General features: G+C 36.5%; 2 protein-coding genes across 3 annotated transcripts in view; one reads left to right on the forward strand and one right to left on the reverse strand.

Moving 5' to 3' along the window:
* The window catches only part of LOC106067795 (uncharacterized), a 262,134-nt gene that overhangs the window by 183,983 nt on the left and 51,531 nt on the right, over positions 1–26,620 (reverse strand). The gene's annotated exons all lie outside the window — the stretch shown is intronic.
* LOC129927109 (uncharacterized) overlaps positions 1–26,620 on the forward strand; it is a 48,242-nt gene that overhangs the window by 11,030 nt on the left and 10,592 nt on the right. The window contains exon 2 of the mRNA XM_056034310.1: positions 15,997–16,185. Coding sequence (XP_055890285.1) covers positions 15,997–16,185 — 189 coding nt within the window. The remainder of the gene's footprint in view (positions 1–15,996; positions 16,186–26,620) is intronic.

Genomic DNA, 26,620 nt, shown 5'->3' on the forward strand with positions numbered 1-26,620 from the left:
AATGGGGGCTCTTAGGGTGAGTCTGTGCTCAATTATGGGGCCCAGATAAAACCCTGATGAAACCCACATGGGGCCAGTGATGGGGGCAAACATTAAGGTGCCTGAAAGGGCTTAACGCGGGCGCCGTTTGGAGGATGAATGGGGGCCCTTAGGGTGAGTATATGTTCATTTAGAGGGCCCAGATAAAGCACTGGGGAAACCTACGTGGTGCCAGTGATGGGTGCAAACATATGGGCACCTTTGGAGGATGAATGGGGGCTAGTTAGGAATGAGTCTTTGTTCAATTAGGGGACCCAGATAAAGCCCTGATAAAACCCACGTGGGACCAGGGATGAGGGCAAACATTGAGAGGTGAGTTTGTGCTCAATAAGGGACCAGATGAAGCTATAGTGAAGGTTAGTAAGAGTCAAACCTTGGAGGAGGACTAAAGCGCTTAACACAGGGGCCCCATTCGGAAGATGAATGGGAGCCCTTAGGGTGAGTCTGTGTTCAGTCAGGGGTCCCAGATAACACCCTGATGAAACCCACATAAGGTCAGTGATGGAGGCAGACATTGAGGGGCCTGAAAGGGCTAAATACACGGGCTCCATTCAGGGGATGAACGTTGGCCCAAACTCAAAGCTTTTTTTTTCGGGGGTTCTCCCCCCCCCCCACTTCGCCATTCGTGTGTGGTGTCCATAATTAATTAGCGTATTTTTCTAAGTTGTATGTATACACACACACACACATGTATATACATATATTAGGGGTGCACCGGATAGTCCCTCCGGCTCCGGCTTCTGCCGAATATCCGGCATTTTTTACTATCCGGTGCTATTCGGCTCCGGTCGGATATCACTACCGGATAGTAAACCGGATAGTAAAAAATACACCTATTTAATATGCATCAAGTGGACCTCGTTCCATTACTGTCTGTTATAGAATGTATTAATGCTTATATGAAAACAAAATAATGTGCTTAATAATAGAGCCATTATGAATATGCACCAAACATCGTTTATTATAAAGACAAGGCATGTTAATAACTTAATATAAATAGAGATGAAACTTTACATCATAAATGCGCTTTACATACAGAGCAGCAATGGCTGGCATTTTTTTCAATTTGTCTTGACCTTTGAGTAAGTTAGTTAACATGTTAAAATGCTACATTCCTTGACTACGTCATGCTGACCAGACGTCTGTCTAGCTGTGTGGGTATATCTCCAGAGGTAGAGATGAACAACTCCCACCCCCTTTTATTTGTTTAGTCCATCACATTGAGTTTATTTATAGGCAGGTAACCACAAGTTAAATACGATGGACGTAGGTTTAATGTCAGCGTATTGACACTCTCTAGTAGTCACATCTTTCGAGAGAACTGAGTTTGTTTACTTAGTAGTTAATCTTTATTGGGGGGGGGGGGGGAGCTGGACTATAAGAGCCACACCTCTAAGGTGACCAGGTCTATTTCTAGATGAACATCTCCCTCCCCCTTTTATTTGTTTAGCCCATCACATTGAGTTCATTGATTGACAGGTGAACCCAAGTCAGATACGATGGACGTAAGCACTCTCTAGAGGTCACACGAGGGAACTAGGTTTGTTATTGGGGGGTGGACTAGACTTTACATTATAAATTCGTATTACATACGTAGCAGCGATGTCTGGCACACTTTAAAAGCTTGTCTTGACCTTTGAGTGGTCTTGTAAACACGTAATATTCCTTAACTACGTCACGCTGATAATCTGTCTAGATGTGCGAGTATATCTCCAGAGGTAGAGATGAGCACCCCCACCTCCTTTTGTTTGTTTAGTCCATAACATTGAGTTCACAGATAGACAGCTGACCACATTAAGCCAGATGTCAACGTGTTGACACTTTCTAGAGGTCACATCTTAAGAGGGAACTGAGTTTGTTTACTTGGAGAAGAATTTTTATTAGGGGCGCGACTACAAGCCAAATCTCCATAAAGTTACTCTGGTATGAGTGTGTTTATTATGAGATAGGTTGTCAATCAAGGGTCTGGACCACAACCCACACCTTTTATACTATTGGCAGGGACAATAAGTTTGTTTACTTAAAGTCTCAATTAGGAGGCTGGACTACAAGCCAAACAGACACTGACCAGGGATATCTTTAAAGGGAGGGCTCAACAGACTCAACACCCCCCAACTTCTTATTTGTTTAATCCATGACAATGTATTGATAGACATTGACCATTCTTAAGCCAGAATGGATTAAAGCAGATTGTTGCGACATATTGACACTGTCTAGAGGTGACTAGATGATGAGACTAAGTTTGTTTACTTGGAGAGAAATGTCATTTAGGGCGCTGAACACACGTTCGTTGCACAATAAAATAAAACAAATATGTGCATGTGTGCGTGTATGTATTTTTTCCCCTTGTATTAAAACTTTTAGAAAGAAAACTAATATCATTGTTTTAATCTATTGACTTAATATATTAAGGAAAACCTTACAGTACAATTTAACATTGCAGAAAATAAATTGATCTAAAGCACCACAATTAGATCTAGCAAACAAAGAAACAATATGCTGGAATATTAAGAAACACTTGACCTCTGTAACTAAGGTACAGATATAATTTATCTATATGCTTGACTGACCATGCCAATGTGTTATCTTTTTTCGCCTGCACACTAAACACTATTGCGAATGCCCAAGAACAAAAACGCGTGATGGTCAACACCATCATCTATACACACTACACTAGGACTACATGTGTAGGCTCACTACGTCTATCTGACCAGATTGTTACTATCAGTCGAACACAGAGTCTATTTATGTTTTTTTTTTTGGTACGGAGGGTGTGAATGAGTTTTTTTTTCTTCTATAGTTGATTTTCCTGATTTTCTTAGATCTATATAACAGTAGATCTAAACATAGATACCAATAATAGGCCTACAGACTACAATTAAATTTATGCTTCGCAACATTTAAGGCTCAGGCTATGAGTAGGTATAATAGATGTTCCTGCTGTTAATAAAATATCGTTTGCCGCAAATGGATTAATAAATATATGACCTACTACGCTTCAGATTCCAACTATTAAATAACAGCTATCAGTATTAAGCCCTTGAAACCAGAAGCAGTCTTTGGACTTAAAATTACAAGTCTGATGACCAGTTGTTGGTCAGAAATTCTTGAACACATACATCCAACCACCATACAAGCCAGATGAGAGATTTACATTAGTAACTAGTTAAATATATACTAACATATTTTACATTGACCCTCCAACACACAGCCTTTATGGTTGGTGGTCTCGTACATGCTACACAGATTAATTTTTGTTTATAAATACTGTTAAGCTTGAATAAATCAATCAGTAACAGAGTTTAAAACAATAAGGTATATAAAAGGAAAAAAAATAATACCAACAAATATAGGTATGTTATTAAAACAGTTTCGAAAAATGCTCAGCAATACAAGCTATTTACAAGACACTTAGGTATTCGGCTCCGGCTCCGGCCCCGGCCGAATATCAAATTTTACTATCCGGTCATATCCGGCTCCGGCCGGATATCAAAAAGTACTATCCGGTGCACCACTAACATATATATATATATGCGGCCCCCCATTCCCAAAATTTTGTTAATGCGGCCCTCGATACAAAAGGTTGCCCATCCCTGATTTACACTTTCGGAAATATTTACGGGCCCTAAATATGAGAGCGTGTATGTGTCGGGGACGGCTCCCCGACAAAATAGCGGGAGCAAAATAGTGCCGCCCAAAAAATGGCGTGAAAAAAAATTCTTAAATTTAACATATGCACAAATTATGCAAGAATTATAATAAGCTGCTGATTTTTTGTGATGGAAAATAAATGTTAAAGTACTCTCTTTCTCTGCAAATATGGCATACTATTAGAAATACTAATGCTGAAGAAGATAGAGACCACAACAAAAATGCTATTCAGGACCTTCACTTAAATAAGTCCGGTACTTTTATACACATTATATATAGCCTAAGTATGCCCTACTTTGTCGGGAAATTATGTCGGCGCTATTTTGTCCGCGTTTGTTTTTTGTCGGCGCTATTTGTCGGTTCAGCGTCGGGGGCGCATTATAAAGCGGGTTTTTCCAAATTATGTCAAAAGACTATGTGGGAGGAATAACGCTGCGCGGGTAAAAAAGAAATAGGGACCTAGAGAGCGAAAGAACGAGAGAATGGGCCGTGACATTGCAGTGTAAGTCACATTCATTCTCGGGCTCAAAAAGTATGTTAGGTTGATGTTAGGTTGACCGTTAAAGCATGGCCCGTTTATTAAAAAGTGCAAAGTAAATTATGCGACTTGCTCAATCGGACCTGGACGTAAGGGAAATTACCAAAGGCCTGGAAGGTGGCCACGATAGTCCACAATAGGAAAGGCGGCCGACCGACCTGACAGCTATAGACCAATATCCCTAACATCGTTTGTAGGGAAAATAGCTGAAAGAGTGATAAACAGAAGGCTCATGTGGTACTTGGAAGAAAGCAAACTCATCGCACCTGAACAGGGCGGGTTCAGGCAACATAAAAGTGCAAATGATCAAGCGATGGTGTTTATGCAGTCAGTAGCTGACGGTTTCCCGAGAGGTACGGTAAGACGCAAGGGCGAATTGACACTGTCAGTATTTTTAGATCTTAAGCCTATGACAGAGTTTGGAGACAAGGATTATTGCTAAAATGAATGAACCTCGGAGTATGCTCAAATATGTATCGGTGACTAAAAAACTTCTTAACAGACAGGACAGTCCAGTCGCGCTACGGATCTAGCGTGTCTCGCAAAAGAATACTTGAGCAAGGTTTACCGCAGGGCTCATCATTATCATGTACGCTTTTCTTAGTCTATATAAACGATCTGATAGAACGATTGAAATGTTGATCTCTGCTCTTCGCTGACGACCTGCTAATCTGGCAGACCGGGATATCCGCTGCAGCTCTCACGGCGGAAATCCAACGTGACCTCGTCACGATTTCGTTCTTTACTCGTATGTGGAAAATGGAAATAAATTGTACTAAAAAACCCCAGTTCAGACCCTATTCACATTGGAAAAGACATCCACCAAGAAGCCATAAATCTAAAAATTGATGGGACCACGCTTGAATCGGACCCACGGCCCTGCATCCTAAGCTGGTTATGTCTGATCATTTGTAAGAAGTACGACAAAAAGCCTTAGAAAGATTGAATGTCATAAAGCTAATGGCGCGGTACGGTCGCAAATCAAGTTAACGCCTCGCAAACGTCTCTATTGGGCTTAGACTTTAAAAAAAGGATGTCTTCGCCCCACCCCACCCCACCCAATCGGCTAACAGGGAAACGACATAATATAAAGATCGGTGTTTTAATTTTAATTATATAGATATTTAATTGATTCTGTTACCAAGCTGTAATTTCTACAAATAAATTAGAACGCCCCCCCCCCCGATCGAAAGTTTATGCCATCGCCACCTCCCCATCCCACCAGATTGGCCAACATACTAAATGGGGGGGGGGGGCGAAATAATCTAGAAGCAGGTTGAAAACTAATTAATTAGTATATATTATTAACATAACCAATAAATTCGTACACATATTGTGTGATTTCTTAAATAAAATTCGTTCCCGAAGGGGTGGGGAAGCAGAAGGGGGTGGGGCGATTGCTCCTACCTCCCCCCCCTGGATCCGCCAGTGGGGCCATTGTGTTTAGCCCTTTCAGGCCCCTTAAAGTTCGTCCCTTACTGGCCTCCACTAGGGCTTTATCTTTGCCCCCTGATTGTGCCCAGAATCGCTCTTTAAGGGCCCCCATTTGAGCGACGATCAACCCCCGAAATAGGGCCCATGTCTTTAGCCCTTTCAGGCCCCTCAATGTTTTCCCCTGTTAATGGCCCCATGTCTGTTTATCAGGAATTCATCTGGGCCAACTTACTGATCCCAGGCTTACCTCTAAGGGCACCCTTTCGGGCCAACATTAATCCCTAAATGGGTCACATGTGTTTAGCCCTTTCAGACCCCTCAATGTTCGCCCCTCTTACTGTCCCCACTTCAGTTTTGTCAGGACTTCAATGTTTGCCCCTCTTACTGGCCCCTCATGGGTTTTAACCGGAATTTATCTGGGTCCCCTAACTGAGCTACTAAGCCCAGACTCACCATTTAGGACCCCTGTTGTTTGGGCCAATTTTCACCCCCCAAATGCAGCCCATGAGTTGTAGCCTTTTCAGGCTTCTCAATATTTGCCCCATTACTGGCCCTATGAGGGTTTCATCTGGGTCCCCCGACCACAAGTTCACCCCTAATGGCACCCTTTTGGACCAACATTAATCCCTAAATGGGTCACATGTGTTTAGCCCTTTCAGACCCCTCAATGTTCGCCCCTCTTACTGTCCCCACCGGTTTTATCAGGGCTTCATTGGGCCCCCTAACTGAGCACAGACTCACCATTTAGGACCCCTGTTGTTTGGGCCAATTTTCATCCCCCAAATGGAGCCCATGAGTTATAGCACTTTTAGGCTTCTCAATGTTTGCCCCCTTACTGTCCCTAAAAGGGTTTCATCTGGGCCCCCTGAGCCCAAGCTCACTCCTAAGGGCCTGCTTGGGTCAACGTATGCCTTCGATTAGGGCCATTGTGTTTAGCCCTTTGAGGCCCCTTGAAGTTTGCTCCTTACTGGCCTCCACTAGGGCTCCATCTGGGCCCCATGATAGTGCCCACAATCGCCCTTTAAGGACCCCCATTTGAACAACGATGATCCCCAAAATGGGGGCCATGTTTTTAGCCCTCGCAGGCCCCTCAATGTTCGACGCTCTTACTTGGTTTTATTCGAAATTCATCCGACCCCCCTATCTGAGCCAAGGCTCACCTTTCAGGGCACCCTTTTAAGCCATCATTAATCGCTAAATGGGCCCCATGTGTTTAGCCCTCAATGTTCGCCCCTCTTACTGGCCCCGCATGGGTTTTATCCTGAATTCATCTGGGACCCTATCTGAGCCCAAACTCACCCTTAAGGACCCCTATTGTTTGGGCCAATTTTCATCCCCCAAATAGAGCCCATGAGTTACAGCTCTTTCAGCTTTCTCAATCTGTGCCACTATCTGAGCCCAAGCTCACCCCTAAGGGCACCTGTTTGGGTCAATGTTCGTTCCCCAGATGGGGCCCATAAATTAAGCACTTTCAGGCCCCTCAATGATCACCCCTCTTACTGGCCCCACATGGGTTTCATCAGTGCCCCTTAATTGAGCCCATGCTAACCCCTAACAGCAGAATGGGGCACATGTGTTTAGCCATGTCAGACATCTCCAAGTTTGCTCCTTACATACAGTAGTGGGCATAGATCAATAAAATAAAATTATAGATCTATCATATAGTACCGTTATTTGATATAGACTAGGTTTAGATTTGTGTGTGTGTGTTTGTGTGAAAGAAAAAACCCAATTTAAATACCATCTAGATTTATATAGACTAATGATTACATTTTAAATAGATCTATTTAGTAATATTTTGATTACGATTTATGATTACGATTTAAATTAAATAAAGATGAGATCTAAATTGGCCTACTAGCCTATAAGTCTTATCTACATCTATCTGAAACTATTGATTTTTGTGCCAGTAACTGTTGGCGCAAGTCTTCTATACTGTACTCTTGTCAAAAAAAAAAATCCAATTTTAATTACGTGCTAATGAAATAATGCATTAACATATAACACAAATAAGAAAAACAAAACACAAAGACAGATCCATAACATTTTATTAAGACTTATTTAACTTATTAATTCTTAAGAGTATAGACAAAAAATCATTACAAAAAAAAAGTTAGATCTAGAAATAATCTACATTTGCTCTATAACTTGCACTAGATCTAGTAAATGTATGAGTTGTTTAAATAAAATAGATCTACATTTTCAAACGCTATCGAACTTTTTCAGAACTATATTTTATAGTTGGCAACAAAAGAGAACTCATTTTATTTTATTTTTTGGTTTGAGTGGTATATATCTAATTTATCGGTAACCAACCAAGCCAATCTGGCAACAGTTGCAGTTTGTAAATATTGACGCTCATTGCGGAAATTGCCCCATAGTAGTCTAAGTCTGGGTGTTGTAGATCTAGATTATTCTAGATATAAGAGATCTATAGATAAGTTCGTTTTTTTTTTAATTTGCATTCGAAATTTTAAATACCCAGATTTAGGCTAAGTATTAATATACCCATATTGGTAGGTCCGCGTTAATCATTTATTAGATCTATTAAAGCATGTCTTTATAAAAGATATTATTATTTAAAAAATATATTATTATATAAAAGATATAATTATGAATATTTACTAAAAAAATTAAACTAATGAATTTTTTACTTTTGCCAATTAACACTCTGGCTGGCAAAAAGGATGACTCCTCAAAACTGTGAAAACACGATAACTGCATGAGTTGGTTTGGAATTGTATTTTGTAAGACTAACTTTAAAAAATATCCTTCAAGAGAATAAACCAAAAAATGTTTGTCAGAAGAAAAGCTGGCTGGACTACGCAAATAATGGACCAGCCTCTTAATATCTTGTTAAGAACATTGGTGACCGGGAAAAGTGGAGGATTTGGTTACGCGGGACAGATGATAATGATAATATTACATCAGTGTTTCTCAAACTTTTTTGTCTGGCGGCACAGTAAAAAAACTACAAAAATTTCGCGGCACACCACGAAGAGCAACAGTTGTTTTATAATAAAAAGAAAAAAAGATTTTTGACTGTTTTTAAGTATTACATTTAATGTGAAGGATGTGCCTGTTTTTTTAGAGCAAATGCGATCTAATCGAGAATTCAGAGTCGACAAACAACTCGCATTTCATCGTCTATTGTAAGAAGTCTCTCTCTTTTCTTAGACTTGATTTCAGTCAGTGCTGAAAATCCAAACTCATAAAACATGAAGATGCAAATGGAATAATGCTCTTAAACTGATTGCAGGATATAACTTGTTGATTGAAATCCAAAACACATCCAGGCTTTTCTCGGCAAAACTTGACTTAAGAACTGCATCGTTTTTTAAATCAATGAGGTGCTCTGCTTCTTCAGCTGTCAGATTTGTAGCTTCATTGTTTCCAAATGGATAGCTGACCCATCCATACTCTTTACTGTTGGAAAGTAATGCTGCAATGCTGACTGCAAGTGTGTCAAAGTGCCAAGAATTTCAGAGGTGATTTCTTTATTTGAAGCAAATTCATTGTAAGTAGGAAAGCAGTCGAAGACTCCTTTCGAGATCTTACTCTGCCACACTGACAATTTTTCACCAAATGACTTCAGTTTTTAGGATACAGTGGTGATGGGTTCCGATGGTCCTTGAAGACTTAAATTCAATGAATTTAATTTGTCAAATAAATCAGAGAGAATGTCACCGTAACCCACCAGATCTCGTCATGAATAGAAAATCCAAAGTCTCCAAGAATGAAATCAGCTCAGCCTTGAGCTGGACGACACGCTTTAACACTTTCCCCTGGAAAGCCAACGAACGTTGGTGTGATACAGGAGACATTTGTAGTTTGAATCCATTGCTTCACAAAGCTCTGAGAAAAGTCGGGATGCAAGCGGTCGAGATTTGATGATGTTTACAACTTCAATCACTTGATCCAGAGCAGACATCAAATCTTTCGGTAAAGACTTGAAGGCAAGAGCTTCTCTGTGGACCATACAGTGAACAACTAATACATTTAGATTTTCTTGACCCACAAGAGTGACGAATCCCTTTCTATTTCCCTGCATGGAAAGACAGCCATCGTTGCAAATGCTGACACAGTTTTTCCTCTGTAGTTTGAATAGCAAAATGTTTTCGTTCACCACTTTAAAAATATCTTCGCCTTTCGTTGTAGTTGCTAAGTCTTTGCAAAATAAGAATTCGTTGACATATTTTTCATCCTGTATGAACCGAATAAAAGCTAGCAGCTGAGCTTTGCCGCTAACGTCAGTGGATTCATCAACTTGAAGAGACCACAGTAGAGACACTTCATCGTCAGTCACGTCGAAGTGTTCGCAGACTTGATCTGGTAAATCTGACGAGACAGTTTCTTTTGACAAAGGAACTTTTTTAACTTTTTCGGCGGCATCGGGTCCAAGGATAGTTTCAACAACTAAGGCTAAAGCTGGTGCAATGACTGATTGCGTGTGTGTGTGCTTTCTTGCGTTTTGCTAATAACTGAGCAACCTTATAACTTGCAATCAATCCTTTTTCTGGCAGCTTTAGGTAGTTCGTAAGTTTCTTAGCTTGTTTATTTTGTTGAGCCCTGATGTTTTCAAAGTATTCCTTCGGTTGCGCTTTTACAGCTGGATGTTTTGTTTCCAAGTGTCTCTTCAATTTGCTTGGAGCAAGCGCCTCAGAGTTGCATTGCAGATCAAACAGAAAGGCAATGGAACATCTTCAGGTCCAGAAGATATGAAACCATACCCGATGTAATCTTCATTGTACCTGTGTTTGGTTCCTAGCTTTTCATTTAACGCTTTCACAGTTTCATTCTTGCAAGCGTAGTTCTCCATGGATAATAAATATCGCTTATTGATAATTTGTTACTATTAGCATACACCTAAACAATTTACATGAAACTAATCGCTTATTATTATCGTTACCAATTCAAGAACTGCTGTGCGTCTGCTAAGGCGGCCTACATTTGAGTCATTATAATAATATATGTATAGTGGACAATTCCATAACCTGAATAGCTAACAGCCCTTTCCGTCATAATGGAAAGATCCACTACAATTACTGGTCGTTGCAGGTGGGGATGTCATCGCAACGTAAAATAAAAATTTAATAGTAGACAGACCTGTGTAACGCTGCAAGTGTGGCGTTCTGAAAACTCCCACGGCACACCTGCAAATCTTCGGCGGCACACTAGTGTGCTGCGGCACACAGTTTGAGAAACACTGGATTACATGTACATAAAAAAGAAAATCCAGATTTTGTGTAAAATACCCAAATGTGAAAGTACTGAAAACAGCTATTTTAATGGGGTGGTCTTAAAAAATAACTTTTGTGACGATCCCTTATTCAGGAAAATTTTATAAATCACAAAACATTGTGAGAAAATGGATGAAGTTTTTAGAGATCTAATAAAATAAAGCGTAGGAAAGTTTTACTCTCATTGAAGGTCAGTCCAAGTGACTGGAGGATTAAATTTCTTCTTTTGCATCCTCCATATTGCACCATGCGCGAAAAAAGATGCGCGACGGCACTCCCCTAGTAAAAACTAGGAGCTGTTGTTCCATTAGTATAGTTCCATGCTTAAAGTATCAACTTGATCGCAGAAATGCGTGAGAAAGAAATAGCATTAACCATTATTTAAGGGGACTTAAGGCAATCAATTTAGCCATATCTGTGAATACTGAAGTATAAGTGGAACGGCCCGCAACCCCTTATTATGGAATATGCATAAACACTTCTTAGGCCATTCAGTGGTAGCTTTCAATTTACCAACACCATTACGCACCTCCTCTTTATACGCACAATATTTTCTAATAAAACGGCCGTCCCGCGGAAGTTTCAATAAAAAACAAGCAATAGAAAAAAATAATACTTAAAAAAAAACAAAAAAAAAAACAAAAAGTTTTTCCAAGGGAAGGAATCGGTAAATACTCCCATTAATCTTAAAATTACTGGGTTTATCTCCCTTTATGGTTTATACATAGACATAAATAAATATAGACAGGCCAATTAAAGAGTTTTATGAAACGAAAATTTGTGACTTGCAATTTTGTGTACTTTATTATACAGCATTTATGAGCAGTATAAAAGTGCTTTTTTAACTTTGATACACACCTATATATATTGTAAATAAGGAGGCAGTGTAGTTTTGTTTAATCTCTAAGAATGAAGATCATGCAACTTTTCATAATTCGGAAATCCGAATACAATAGATATACATGATTTAAAGTTACATGAAGTTACTTCCTTTTTCCAGTCTATATTTATTTATGTCTATGGGTTTATACCATAGACATATATATATAGACTGGACGATAAAGTAAAAATTATTATGGGAAACATTTGGGAAAAGATAAGTTTGTATGAGTTATACAGCAGTTATGAGCAGTGTAAAATTAAAAGTATTTATAGTTGTTGTTTTTTTTTCAGCCATAACCTATATAATTGATAGAACCCCTTCTGTATTATTATATCTCTAATCGTGCCTAATTATAAATAGTTTTAATCAATTACCACTAATTGATTAAGTAATTAGTTATTTTTATCGTCCATTCATGCTTTGTCCGGGACAATGAATCATTGTGTAAATAAATATAGACTGGCCGATAATAGAGTTTTATGAAATGAAAATTTGTGACTTGCATTTCTGTGTACTTTGTTTATGTCTAGGAGTTTCGTTTAATCTCTAAGACTGAAGATCATGCAATTTTTCAATTTTTCAGAATTCGGAAATCCGAATACAATAGATATACATGTTTTCAAGTTACATGAAGTTATTTCCTTTTTCCAGTCTATATTTATTTATGTCTATGTATAAACCATAGACATAAATAAATATAGACTGGAAGTAGGAAGTTATTTTTATTTGGGGGAAGTCAAATATGTTTTATGTACTCTATCTATGTGAAAAAAAAATGGCGGCAATTGAGCTATAAATTCTTGGACTAACATTTCAGCCAATATATAATTATGATCTTTAGTTTTGAAAAGTACAAAACTGCCATATTCCCAATATTTTGCCTTTGTTTCATAATCATACACATAGACAAATATATATAGGTTTGTGATGTGGATCTATGTTTGTTGACATGGCTTCTTTATTAATGTATGGCGGTCGTCTTATCGATTCAAATTGTTAGAATTAGTTTTTAGTCAAAAAAAAAATGAGCAGAACGTGCTCTAATGTTCGTAGTACGATAGACCAAGGATAAATTCTAAAGGTTGAAAAAAAAATGAATATTATACACATTAACTTTCAGTTTCAGTAAGTCAGAATAATTCAGTGTCACTGACACTGTGACTGTCACTAATTTAATATTGATAGATGTAATAAATGTAAATCTAATAAATATGACTAATATTTGTAATAACTAGGTCTAATACTTTTCATACTTTTTACTACTAACTATTAAACTAGTCAGTCTATCATCTATGCATGCAGACTATAGACTAGATCTAGTATAAGTATAGATTATGGATCTAGTGACAATCTTGAATCTAGTTGAATCTAGTACTAGACTATTTATATACTAACTATAGACTATAGACTAGACAGATTACAATTATAGTTTAAAGTATAGTATAGTAGTATAGTACTAGTAGTAAGTAGTATTTTTTTTACTATAGTATCTATGTAGTACTAGTACATAAATAAATATAGACTGGAAAAAAGGGTTTGTTGGACTAGTCCGTTTCGTTTCTTTGATATTGGGCCGGAAGTCGCTTTTTTATTTATTTATTTTATGAGTATTTTACCCAAGATCTGTGTTGTTTTTTTAGGACTAGCTTATTTCATGTACCCGGCATTTTCCGATACACAATTTAATACACAAAGTAATTAGTGAAAAAAAATTGTAGTGATTTTAAACTTTAAATGATTACTTAAAAGGGTGTTACTCTAATCAATTTGAATATTATTTTGTTATGAATGTCACTGTTTATTTTGTGTCTGTTCTAGTTTCTTAATTTTTTCTTGATTAAAGGGGTCGTTTTTCTCCTAATGGGTATACCTGATTTCTCCAAGCAGCCTTTGTAAAATATTGGTCCTAAATAATGCTATGTTTATAAACGAAAAATCGCATGGCTGCATTATGATGAATGTACGTCTTAGTTCAATATATTTTATATTACTAGGTAACTATAAATAACCGCATAAATAGATGTAAGTTTAATTTTTTTTTTCTGTTAGATATAGTCATATGACAAATTTTTGTTTATATCCTAATTCTAAAAAGGAATAATAATAGAATTATACAGTAAAAATAATCACTAAGTTTTTCTTTTAATAGTTTTGAAAGTCTGAGTTTGTGTTTTTGCAGATGTACACAAGCTACACTATGAGTCAGTCCATCTCTTCTGACTATTTAGAAATGAGAGTAAAAATGTAGGCTTCGATATTTTTAACCTGAATTTAAGAAGTTACAATCTTCAAACAACTAATATATTGCCTCTTCCGTGAAACTTTGTACTTAAAAAATAGGCCTATTATTATAAAAAAAATAATCAGTCATTATAGACATCATTCGCAATTTTATTCTTAAGTCTTGGCATTGAAAAGTAAATCTATTAATAAACTAAAATCGATCTAAGTCTAAGTACTAACTTTTTAAATAAGTCATTATAAGTAGAAGTATTATAATGAATATTGTATAGATCTAGATTGACTATATTATAGATAGATCTATAGATCTCTAGTTTAGTAGATTAAGTATAGAGTATAGTAAACGTATTACAGTATTATTAGATCTATGTCTTATGTCTATGTCTATATCTAATTAAAAATTATAATAATCAAATAATTAAAAAACTTTAGTCTTTATTAATATCTAGACTTTTTTCTTATAAAAACTGACTATAGGCATAGCATAGGCTAGACTCGGCAATCTAGTCTCAAGATAGAATCTATACTATTACTAGATCTATTCGATTTTTATATATAGATCTAGACTAGAATTAGATTATAGATCTAAATATACTAATGGATAGAAGATATGAGGTGTTAGCTAATAGCGTTGCTCAAGAAACAAACCTGGGTTTTTCTAAACTCTAATACTTGGTATGTAATATTAAAACAGCACCTACCTAAATAAATCGTAACTAGCAATCAAAAACCTACATTTATTGTAGTATATATAGGTCTGTGGTTGTATTTTATATAGCCTTCGTAACTTCTTCTATAGAGAAATGACTTTTTGTAATTTCTTTTACTGAAAATTGGGCTATTCGCGTCTGACACACATATAAATTTTATGTTCAGCAACAAACCCCATTAAAATGGTACTAAATGATTTAATATTTGGTTAATTTTCGAATAGGAATAATTAAGTAAAAATTCAACTTGATCCGAGAATGGGAAGATAAAACTTGTCAAATCGTATTAAGAGGACTCTCTCTCTCTCTCTCTTTATATATATATATATATATTTATATATATATATATATATATATATATATATATATATATATATATATATAGGCCTTTATATATATAAGGAGGGGCTTTTGCAGAACGGTAAGCGCTTCGCTTCTGAAACTGGGTCCGTGCTTCTAAACCTGGTGAAGGTTGGGATTTTTAATTTCAGGATCTTCGGGCGCCTTTACATCATCTACCCTATAGACCGCAAGGTCTGATTCTGAAAGGGTAATTATATATATATATAACATTTAGTTACATTAATTCTTCTTTCTTCGTAATCTCACAAAATAATAAATCACCAACAACTAATTAACTAATTGTTGTTGTTGTTTTTTGGGTTGATTCATGTCTTTTCGGGTTAAATGAATAATTTTGCAAAATTTGATCCCAGATTCTTATACAAATTCTCACACATTCAATCTGCCAATATATTCCATGAAACAAATTTCTTTTATTATTTTCAATTGTTGATTTTAAAACAGAGGCTTACTTATAGTAAAACAGTTATAAATGCTACACACTATGTTTAACCGCTTTCTTTAGATTCCAATCTGTATAAAATTTTCTCCACACCCACACACACACAATTTCTCTCTCTCACACACACACATTTTCAAATGGATGTTTCGTGTTCTGTGCGTGAATCACTCACGTTCAACTGTGCGAATTCGTAGATGACATCTAGATGTATACATCAGTGTGGATGTAAGCGGACGAATTGGCAAATAAATAATTATTTCTCCTCTGCTATTAGCTATTAGCGATCGTTAAAATGAAATGGCTTAGTTGTTCTTGGCGCAAGTCACGTTGAATTTTAGTCATAGAGCTTACCAGTTAGTAGTCATGACTTTGAAATATAGTCTGTAAAAGTAAGCAAAGTAACTGTATTTTAACAGTAGTATAATACTAGTGTTTACCTTTATATATTTACATAGTCAAATCGACCGATGGGTGTTATTCTTCTGATTTCATGCTGTTAGAAAGGAACTTAGTGGAAGAGCTATTGGTGGAGAGAAATTTGGAGAAAGAGTATGCCTCTGTGATTCTCAATGACAAAAGATATCTTGAGCTAAAACAAGAATTATACAGATTGGAACGTGGTATAAAATTTGAAATTTGGCTAGGTAAGCAAGTATTTCTATATTCAAAAGATACGTTAGTTATTGTAGTAGTACTAGTAGTAAAAGAAGTGGTAGTGGCAGTAGTGATGGTAGTGGTAGTAATGGTAGTGGTGGTGGTGGTAGTGTTAGTAATGGTAATGGTGGTAGTGGTGGTAATGGTAGTGGTAGAGAATGGTAATGATGGTAGTAGTGGTAGTGGTAGTAATGGTAGTGGTGGTAGTAGTGGTAGTAATGGTAGTGGTGGTAATGGTAGTGGTGGTAATGGTAATGGTGGTAGTGGTAGAAGTTTTATTGGTAGTAATGGTAGTGGTGGTATTGATGGTGGTAGTGGTAGTGGTTGTGGTAGTGGTAATGGTAATGATAGTATTCGTTGTAATGTTGATGGTAGTAGTGGTGAAAGTGAAATTTTTTCTAGAAGTGGTAATGGTAGTAATAATTGTGGTGGTAGAAAGATCTTCACTGTAATCAAATCTAGTACTTATTACACATACTAGAAATGAGTACTCGATACTTGGCCTTGCGCTATTTCGTCTGGGAATTTCGCGCTATTGTGTCGGCGCTAGTTTGTCCGCGATTTTTTGTCGGGCAAAGAAAACCATAAAACAGAGCCCAAATGAAAAAAAAAAAACAGATCTGGATTTACCCGAAGCTTGTCAATAAAAATAAAACAAAAACAAGCTCAAAAACTTAGAAATGTAAAGCTGAGTTTGAGAATTAAAAGCGACATGGAAAAGGTTAGTGGCTAGAAATTGAACACTGTAAGTATAGGCAAAAGAACCCTGTGGGAATGTGAAGACCGAGGCAGCAACAGAGAACATTGTAGGAAAAGACCGAGGCAGCAACAGTGAACCCTGTAGGTAAAGACCGAGGTGGCAACAGTGAACCCTGTAGGTAAAGACCGAGGTGGCAACAGTGAACCCTGTAGGTAAAGACCGAGGTGGCAACAGAGAACCCTGTAGGTAAAGACCGAGGTGGCAACAGTGAACCCTGTAGGTAAAGACCGAGGCGACAACAGTGAACCCTGAAGGCCAGAGCTAAAGGACCTGGTGTAAAAGACGTTTATTGTGATCATCTTACAGATCTGTTTACACGCAAAAAGGGACACAACTCCTCTTCACTTGATCCCTCCTTGAGTTGCATGCTTTAGATTCTTTACATTACCCTTCAATCGATTGGGCTTGCACGGTCATATAGGCCCACACAAGATGAAAGAGGAACGAATCCCGAAAATCAGCAATTAGCGTCAACTCCAGATAGGCACACATAAAACCTGTCGCCAATTTCAGATATTCGGAAATTATAGCACTGATCGTCGATGTTGACTATTGGGAAGACCAAAACTAGATTGCACCATGTGGAGACAGATGGTAATAATACGGCTATGGACAGCGGATACGGGTTCTCAGCTCCGCAGCAAAGCGCGCCAAACGGAAAGTGGCCTTATTCTTTATGTAAATATACCAACGAAATAACGAGATGCAAAATAACGAGATGTAAAACCAAAACCAGCAGTTGACCTAAAACCCAGAATGCAAAAAGATAGGGTCAAAAGAAAATTTTCACTCGCTTCTCTACATGTTCAGTCCTGACATTGGCGCTCCTAGGGTGGTGCAAGGTGGTGCACTTGCACCCCCCCTGGATTCTGAGTAGCCAAATTCTAGACAATTGTTTGCCCCATAAGATCAATTATCTTATGTAGAAAGTGAACAAGTAATGCTTCCACTAAAGTACAGGTGTAAGGATACATTATTGTTGTAACAGACTAGCCTAAGCACCACTCTAAATTCCGAGTACTCAAATTTTTTGTCAATTTCATACACCTTCAAATCTATTAACTTCTTCTAAATAGACATTTAACAAGTAGTTGTCACAGTCCAGTTTTAGAACCTCTGTGACATGAAGTGACACTCAGTCACCTATTGTAACATTCCGTGCGGGTAAGCACGAGGTTATGTGAATAAGTCAAAGGACTCTGAAATAAGGGTCAAAGTTAGTTAGTGAAGAACTCCAGCAGAGAGTGGATGTACGATTTTCTCTGTCTGTAATATGAATGAATATTAATGAATTTGCTTTAATGTTAACTTGAGAGTTTTCTTTGGACTTATATGTTGAACATTTCATTGATGTGATTACTTATTCCACATGGCATGAACAGCCAGTATTTATTGGTGTATATTTTGTGACGGCTGAAGTCGCCAGTATTTTCTGTAATTTATCCTATATATAATAAACGTTTCGTCTGCTACCAGTGTGTTCATCAGTAATTCTAAATGTTGTCGTTGGAGACTTTAGTATATTAGTAATGTTGCGCACTTGCAAATCTAGTGCGTCTAATAAAGTACATCGCTAAGAGGAGCATTATAGCCGTACCAGAAGAGGTACCTACATCACACGGACGCACCCACGCCGCTACGCCTACAGCCAAAACCAGGTAGCGACATTTGGTGGCCAGTATGCAGTATGGACCTACAACATAGGTGACATTTGGCCTTTGGTGACCAGTAAAGGAGTCTTAAAAGGATCTCAATCGCCTCTATAGTAAACAGCGCAAGACTACACGTTAGACCGGTACTTTTTTCTCAAGATGGCGTCTAACTAAACAAGTACCAAAATCCAGCCTGCCCACAAGATCCATTCAAGTAACACCTGCATCCTGAGATCCATTCAACGCCAACCAATTTCCTAGATCTACCTCTGACACTTGTCCGGTGTGAAACCGAAAACAGAAGACGACTCGATTCCTATCTAGAGCTACAGATGTCGTCTGAAAGAAAGAGCCATACCATTCAAGACATCGCTTGATGACACTGACAGATTCACCGCTTCATCACCAGTGCTCGCCACTATTCATCATTGTGGATTACTTTGAAGTACTAGACAGAACTTGTATCAACTATAAATTTGAGCATTTGAGCCATCTTATGGCATTGAACTGGACTATTTTTCTTCTACCACTTTAATGCTCATAGTAACGTGTATTCTTAAATTGGATTACTTATACATGGATTATCATTCTTAAATTGGATTACTTATACATGGATTATTATTCTTAAATTGGATTACCTATACATGGATTATCAGTCAACCACCCAAGAGGATTAAACTACACTAGTCAACAAGAAAAGAGTCTGTAAGTCACTATTAACAAATTAAATACATGCATATGATTATAAAGTACATGGATTTTGCTTTGATATAGCAGTAATTAAATTTGATTGTTAGTAGAGTTAGTAATTGATAACTCTTGGCATTTTTGGAGCCATATTTTGATTTCATTTTTCTAAGTGTTCTTTTAAGGGTGGCTGGAGAGGGACTATTTTATGAACTATCATAACAATAGGATCTATTAGGGTCTATCCTATTTGTTCTTTAACCTCTATAAGGCCCAATGCGTTTGAGGCTCTCCTTGTTGGTACGGAGGTCATAGAATATAGTGGGAAATTATTTATTTAGCTGTTGAGTCTTGTTTGTATTTCTGTCAGTGTACTTAATCTGTATCTATATTGTTGTTTGTTTAAAAGTCTTGTATCCATATATCTGTATTTCTCCTGTCACATTTCTACTTTTTATTAATTTCTTTAAAAGCAGACTGTGTTGTTCTCTATATTGTTTCTGTGTTTGTTCTTTTTACTTATACTGTACATATATTTTTCTTTCTTTTACTAATTTACATTTTTTTTACTATTTTACTCTGGCACAACAGCACACATGTATATTGATATTTATGACTATTGAATTTGAATAGTTTATAATTGAGCAACTGAGTAAATTTTGATCTAGATCTATACATTGGACAATTATCACTACATTCTTTCATTACATTGTAACCATTGATTGAATTTTTTATACTATTGTGTAATATACACATGTTAAATAATTGACACACACTGTATTGACAAGTATAACACAGTACATTTTTTCTTTTCTCACTTAATTAACTACACAAAGCATTAAACATGTCTTCCTATGACAAAATTTTAGAGCTAGTGAAAGTCATGGAACTAGAAGGGGATGAGAAAAAGGAATTTATTAAAAAAGAATTAGAAAAGGCAGAAAAGAAAGAAAGGGAGGAAAAAGATAGAATAGAAAGGAAAGAAAGGGAGGAAAGGGAAGAAAAGAAACAAATTAGAGATAGGGAAGAAAGAGCTGCTGAAAGAGCTCATCAGAAAACATTAAAAGAACTAGAAACTAGACAAAAAGAACTAGAACTAGAAGCTGCCAAAACAAATCCCAACATTAATACCCAACAGTCTACAACAAAGCCATTCATCTCCAAATTCCATAAATATAATTCAAAAGAGGAAACACTTGAAAACTATTTAGTCCAATTTGAGCATATAGCCTCAACCTATAGTCTTAACAATGAAGACACGGCTAAACACCTACTAGCAAATTTGTCGGGAGAACCCCTCAACATCATTTCCACTCTAACAATAGACCAAAAGAAAGACTATGCAGCAGTAAAGACTAGATTACTAGAACACTTTGGAAAAAATTCAGATTTCTATCGTAAGCTATTCAGGGACACTAAATTGAAAAAAGATGGGGACTTCAACAGGATAATATTCGACATGAGGACTAACATGATAAAATGGTTAGAGCTAGCAAAATGTGACATCAAAGACCCGACACAAATCCTAGACATGCTACTTATTGACAATGTCCTCAACAACGTGACAGACTTAGTTTTTACTTTCCTTAAAGAAAAGAAGATCAAGACAGAGACTGAACTGATAACGAATCTAAATCTATTTAAAGACAGTCACCCTGGACACACGATTGACAAAAGAGACCTACACCAACTAGTAGCCACAGCAACAACATTCAACAACAACAACAATGACAAATTCAAATGGTCCAACACCAAGACTTGTTTCAATTGTGGTAGAAAAGGTCACGTGAAAAATCAATGCAAAGCTCCTATAAACTACAATAACAATTACAGATACAGAAGTTACACTAGTTTCTACAACCCAAACAGCTACAAACAAAACAACAATAATTACAATGATAGACCATATAGACTACACCAGAGCGCAAGTCCCAATGAAAGAAGAAATTTTGCAAACAGTTACCAACACAATAGCTATAACAGAAACAGGCAATCTAGAAGGGACCAATTCAACTACCACACAAACAACCACCCAAATAACTACAATAGCGGAAATAGAAACAATAGAAACAACAGTGGCAATAACACCAACACCCATAGAGAGGAAAATGTAGCCTACATGCAATCAAATAAGTCCAAAATAAAAGTCTTTCCATCATATGTTAATTCTAAAGAAGTAGGATCAATTCGCGACAGTGGAGCCACGGCAATCATAGTTAAAGCCTCTTTAGTTGAACCAGGACAGTATCTAGAAGATACAGTAAAAGTGACCTATGCAAATATACAAAAATTCGATATTTGCAAGACCGCTAAAGTCCTAATAGAATCACCCTGGATTACAGGAGAACTAGAAGCCATAGTCATGGACACCCCAGCACAAGATCTAATAATAGGCAATGTAGATGGTTTAAAGGATCCAACACTAGAAGAAGTTATGCAATGGGCGGAAGATAGACAAAAATATTCCCTATTTAAACATGAGGCACTATTAGCTCAAACCAGATCACATAAAAAAATAACACCAGAAATAGAATGCCCCACTGTATTACTCAATGAAATAGGCATAACTAGGGAGGAACTAATAGCTATGCAGAAAAATGACACCACAATACAAGACCTCTTAAGCAAAGATTATAACAAGATAAATTTAAATAACCACCACATAGAAATTAACAACTTAGCCATTAGATACAACAGGAAAGAAAACTGTACTAGACTTCAAATCCTGATCCCTAAAACTTTAAGAGCTAAAATATTAAATATGGCACATGATGACCCCACAGCAGGACACTTAGGAAAAAAGAAAGTATATGCTAAGATAGCCAACAAATTCTTCTGGCCAAAGATGGGAAAGGACATTAAGAACTATGTAAACAGTTGCACAGAATGTGCCAAACAAAAAACAGTAACTAGAGCCCCATTAGAGAAATCAGACAAATCTCACTATTTTTGGGACAAAATTGCCATGGACATAATGGGACCCCTAACTACCAGCAGTAAAGGGAATAAATATATTCTGGGTATCATTGACATGTCCACTAGATGGGCAGAGGCATTTCCTCTAAAAGATATAAAGGCTATTGACATATGTAATTGCTTAAAAACACTTTTTCTTAAATTTGGATTCCCTAATAAGCTACTGTCAGACAATGCATCAAACTTTAAGTCACACCTCAACCAAGCATTTGCAGAAATGACTAACATCCGCCTAGTCCATAGCACTATCTACTCACCACAGGGAAATGGAGTCATAGAAAAATGGAACAGAACTGTAAAACAGATGATATATAAGCTAGAAAGAGACTCAATGAGCACCTGGGACCAGACTCTTAGTTATGCTATATTTGCCTACAACACTAGCATCCATGAAACCACCAAATTCAGCCCCTATGAGCTTGTATTTAACAGAAAACCTAAAGGACCGTTAGAGTTATGGGCTGACAACATGTTAGACTTAGAAAACATAGAACAGTACCATCCTTGGATAATTCAGACCAAACAACAGCTTAGACAAGGAATAAAACTAGCAGAGATAAACATGGACAAAAATCTAGAAAGGCATAGGAAAATAAAAAACAGAAATAGAAAACTAAGAACACTAAATGTAGGTGACCAAGTTTTTGTTAAGATAGAAAACAAACACTGTAAAGATAAGAATGAGGGACCATTTAAAGTTATAGAGAGAATTAATAACAAAGTGTACATCATTGATAAAGATGATAGAGAATGCAAACTCAATATTGACAAACTTGTAAATTAGATAAGAGACAAATAACTGACACAGATATAATTGAACCTGATGTAGAAACCAAACACAATATACAAGAACATATAGTAAGCACCATAAACACCACACACAACAGTAGTCCAAACATTGAAAATGATATGTTACAGAATTTGACAGTTAAATATAGTGATGTAATTACACAAAAGCTAGGATGTACCAATCTGATAGAACACACAATAAAACTCAACAAAGCACTACCAACTAAGACAAAAGCCTATAGTATCCCCAAAGCATATGAGGACTTAGTTAGAACAGAAATGACCAACTTAATTAAAGATGGGAAGATAGAGAGATCAGAAACATGTAAATATGCATCACCCATGGTCATTGTAAAAAAGAAAGACAGTGGAGTAAGAATCTGCTGTGACTTTAGAGAAATAAATAAATGCACAGTCATAGACCCAGAACCCCTACCAGACACTGACAGCATAATTACAACTTTAAGCAAATCATCCCTATTCACAACAATGGACTTAAACAGAGGCTTCTGGCAGATTAAAATGGACCCTGACTCTAAGGAATATACAGCATTCAAATGCACTATGCCAGGCCTAGAAGGTATCTATGTCTGGAATGTCATGCCATTCGGCTTAATAAATAGTACAGCCACATTTCAGAAATGCATGTCAAAATTATTAGAAGGCATAGATAATGTATTGTCTTATGTAGATGACATTTGTGTTTTCACCAACTCACAACAGGAACACATTCATGTACTAGAGCAAATATTTTCAAGACTAAGAACACACAACATGACATTAGCCCCCAAGAAATTAAACCTAGCTAAGCCTGAAATCCAATTCTTAGGATATTGCATTACCAATGACAAAATTACACCCACTGAAACAAACCTAACAAAGATTAAAAACATAAAAGAACCTAGGACTAAGAAAGACATGAGATCATTATTAGGACTTTGCAACTTTTATAGAAAGTTTATTCCAAATTATGCACAGATAATTGAGCCCCTTGTTGAATTTACTAAAAAGAAGCATGGAAACACAATTTGTATAGATGAAAAAAGTAGACTAGCATTAAGCAACTTAAAAGATAAATTTAATGAGAAACTAGAATTAGCCAGTATTGACCCAACATCAACACTATCACTATACACTGATGCCTCCAACACTGGTATTGGGGCATGCTTACTACAGCAAAGGGAGTCATTTTTTAAACCAATAGTACACATCAGTAGAACACTGTCTGAAACAGAAAGAAAATACTCAGTGATTGAGAAAGAATTATTAGCCATTGTATGGTCAGTTGTAAAACTCAAGAATTACTTGTTAGGTAGATTTTTTAGCATCAAGTGTGATCATAAACCATTACTGGCACTAAAAAGAAAAGATCTAAAAAATGACAGGATAAACAGATGGACACTCATTCTCTCAGATTACAAATTTGATTTAGAAAGCATTCCAGGACATGAAAATGTAATAGCTGACTTTTTATCCAGATACATAATACATGAAAATGAAGCAAGTGAAAATAATGACATTAAACACATCAGCCAGGACATTCTGATAGAATAAATAACCAGTACAAAGCACTTAGAAACAAGTAGTAGCAGTCAACTAAGTCAAATTAACATTCTACACACTTTTCAAATAAGTCATGACACTTTATTGTTACACTTTTCTTTTGGGTCATGATGACATTTATGCTTATGATCAATAACAGATCATCTATTTGCTCATTGTATTTTATTGTCAACTTGTAATATGACAAATACCAGATGTGTTTATTTTGTGTGTATATATTGTATTTCATTACTGATTGTGCACAGCAATGTAAACAATGAGATGTAAACAACAGTGAACTACTTGAACTGTTGACCTGAATTTTTTTTCATAACAACTCACAGATGTAAATATTGTCTAAAATTTTTTACACACCTGAATACTACAATGAATGTTTATAAACATGGAAATTTGTTTACTATTGTACTTCAATACTACACTCAGACTATTTATAGTAGTCTTATGCAAGGTCAACCTTGAACTGGATTGACATGTATCTGAAAATTTTTTTTCATTTTTCTTGATGATGGCAAAACTTAGAATAATATTTTGACACAGCACATCACAGTTGTAAATAAATATGAAATTTTTTTCTGTAATCATTTTGAGTAAATTTACTCAGTGTGTCAAATGATACACATTGATAATGTTGTGCAGCTACAATTATAGTAAAACATTGGATGTGGAATAACTTCTATATTTTTTCCTTTTTTATATTGATTAGCATGTGATTGTTTGTACAAATTTTTTTTTTTCAGTACAAATGTATACATAAAGTTTGTTAACACTTGATGGAGGTACTTTTCATTACAATTAATGTTACATTTCAGTGATTTTGCTCTCAGTGAATTAAGTATATAAATGATTTTTTTTGGACTCAGTAATTTATATGATGTTATACATAATTACTAAGATTATATAAGATGATATGAGCAATTGGAGTGAACTTACAGCACTTGATAGAATAATGGACTAAACTCATATATATTTGTACAGTGATATTAATGTAAAATATATTTGTCAAAGATTTTTGGTCAAAAATCTTTTTGGAGTGTGGGGCGTATGTCACAGTCCAGTTTTAGAACCTCTGTGACATGAAGTGACACTCAGTCACCTATTGTAACATTCCGTGCGGGTAAGCACGAGGTTATGTGAATAAGTCAAAGGACTCTGAAATAAGGGTCAAAGTTAGTTAGTGAAGAACTCCAGCAGAGAGTGGATGTACGATTTTCTCTGTCTGTAATATGAATGAATATTAATGAATTTGCTTTAATGTTAACTTGAGAGTTTTCTTTGGACTTATATGTTGAACATTTCATTGATGTGATTACTTATTCCACATGGCATGAACAGCCAGTATTTATTGGTGTATATTTTGTGACGGCTGAAGTCGCCAGTATTTTCTGTAATTTATCCTATATATAATAAACGTTTCGTCTGCTACCAGTGTGTTCATCAGTAATTCTAAATGTTGTCGTTGGAGACTTTAGTATATTAGTAATGTTGCGCACTTGCAAATCTAGTGCGTCTAATAAAGTACATCGCTAAGAGGAGCATTATAGCCGTACCAGAAGAGGTACCTACATCACACGGACGCACCCACGCCGCTACGCCTACAGCCAAAACCAGGTAGCGACAGTAGTGCTTTCACTGAAGTACAGTTTTAAGGATACGATTTTATTGTAATAAAATAGAATAAACAGGAGTTGATGGCCAATCATGGTCGCTTTATCATAGGTTTGCAATTAGTTGCACTTGCATTTGATGGCGATTGTATTGAAGAAGACTTCAGTTGTTTTGTTCCTGTTGTTCAGAGAGATACACTGTCTGTGTCTAATCACATTGTCAAAGAATACATGATGTACAGTCTAGACATTGACAAACAATTTGGCAAAAGGCTACGATGGCTGCCCGTGAAGACTAGCTTTCAGAACTGTGTTCAGGCAAGGATTCGTAGGAAATATCCAAAAGCAGACTTTGTTTCACGTCCGACAGACTTAACTCTTTCTCTTCGTAATC

Source organism: Biomphalaria glabrata, chromosome 7 (assembly GCF_947242115.1).
Source record: "Biomphalaria glabrata chromosome 7, xgBioGlab47.1, whole genome shotgun sequence".
NCBI lineage: Eukaryota > Metazoa > Mollusca > Gastropoda > Planorbidae > Biomphalaria > Biomphalaria glabrata.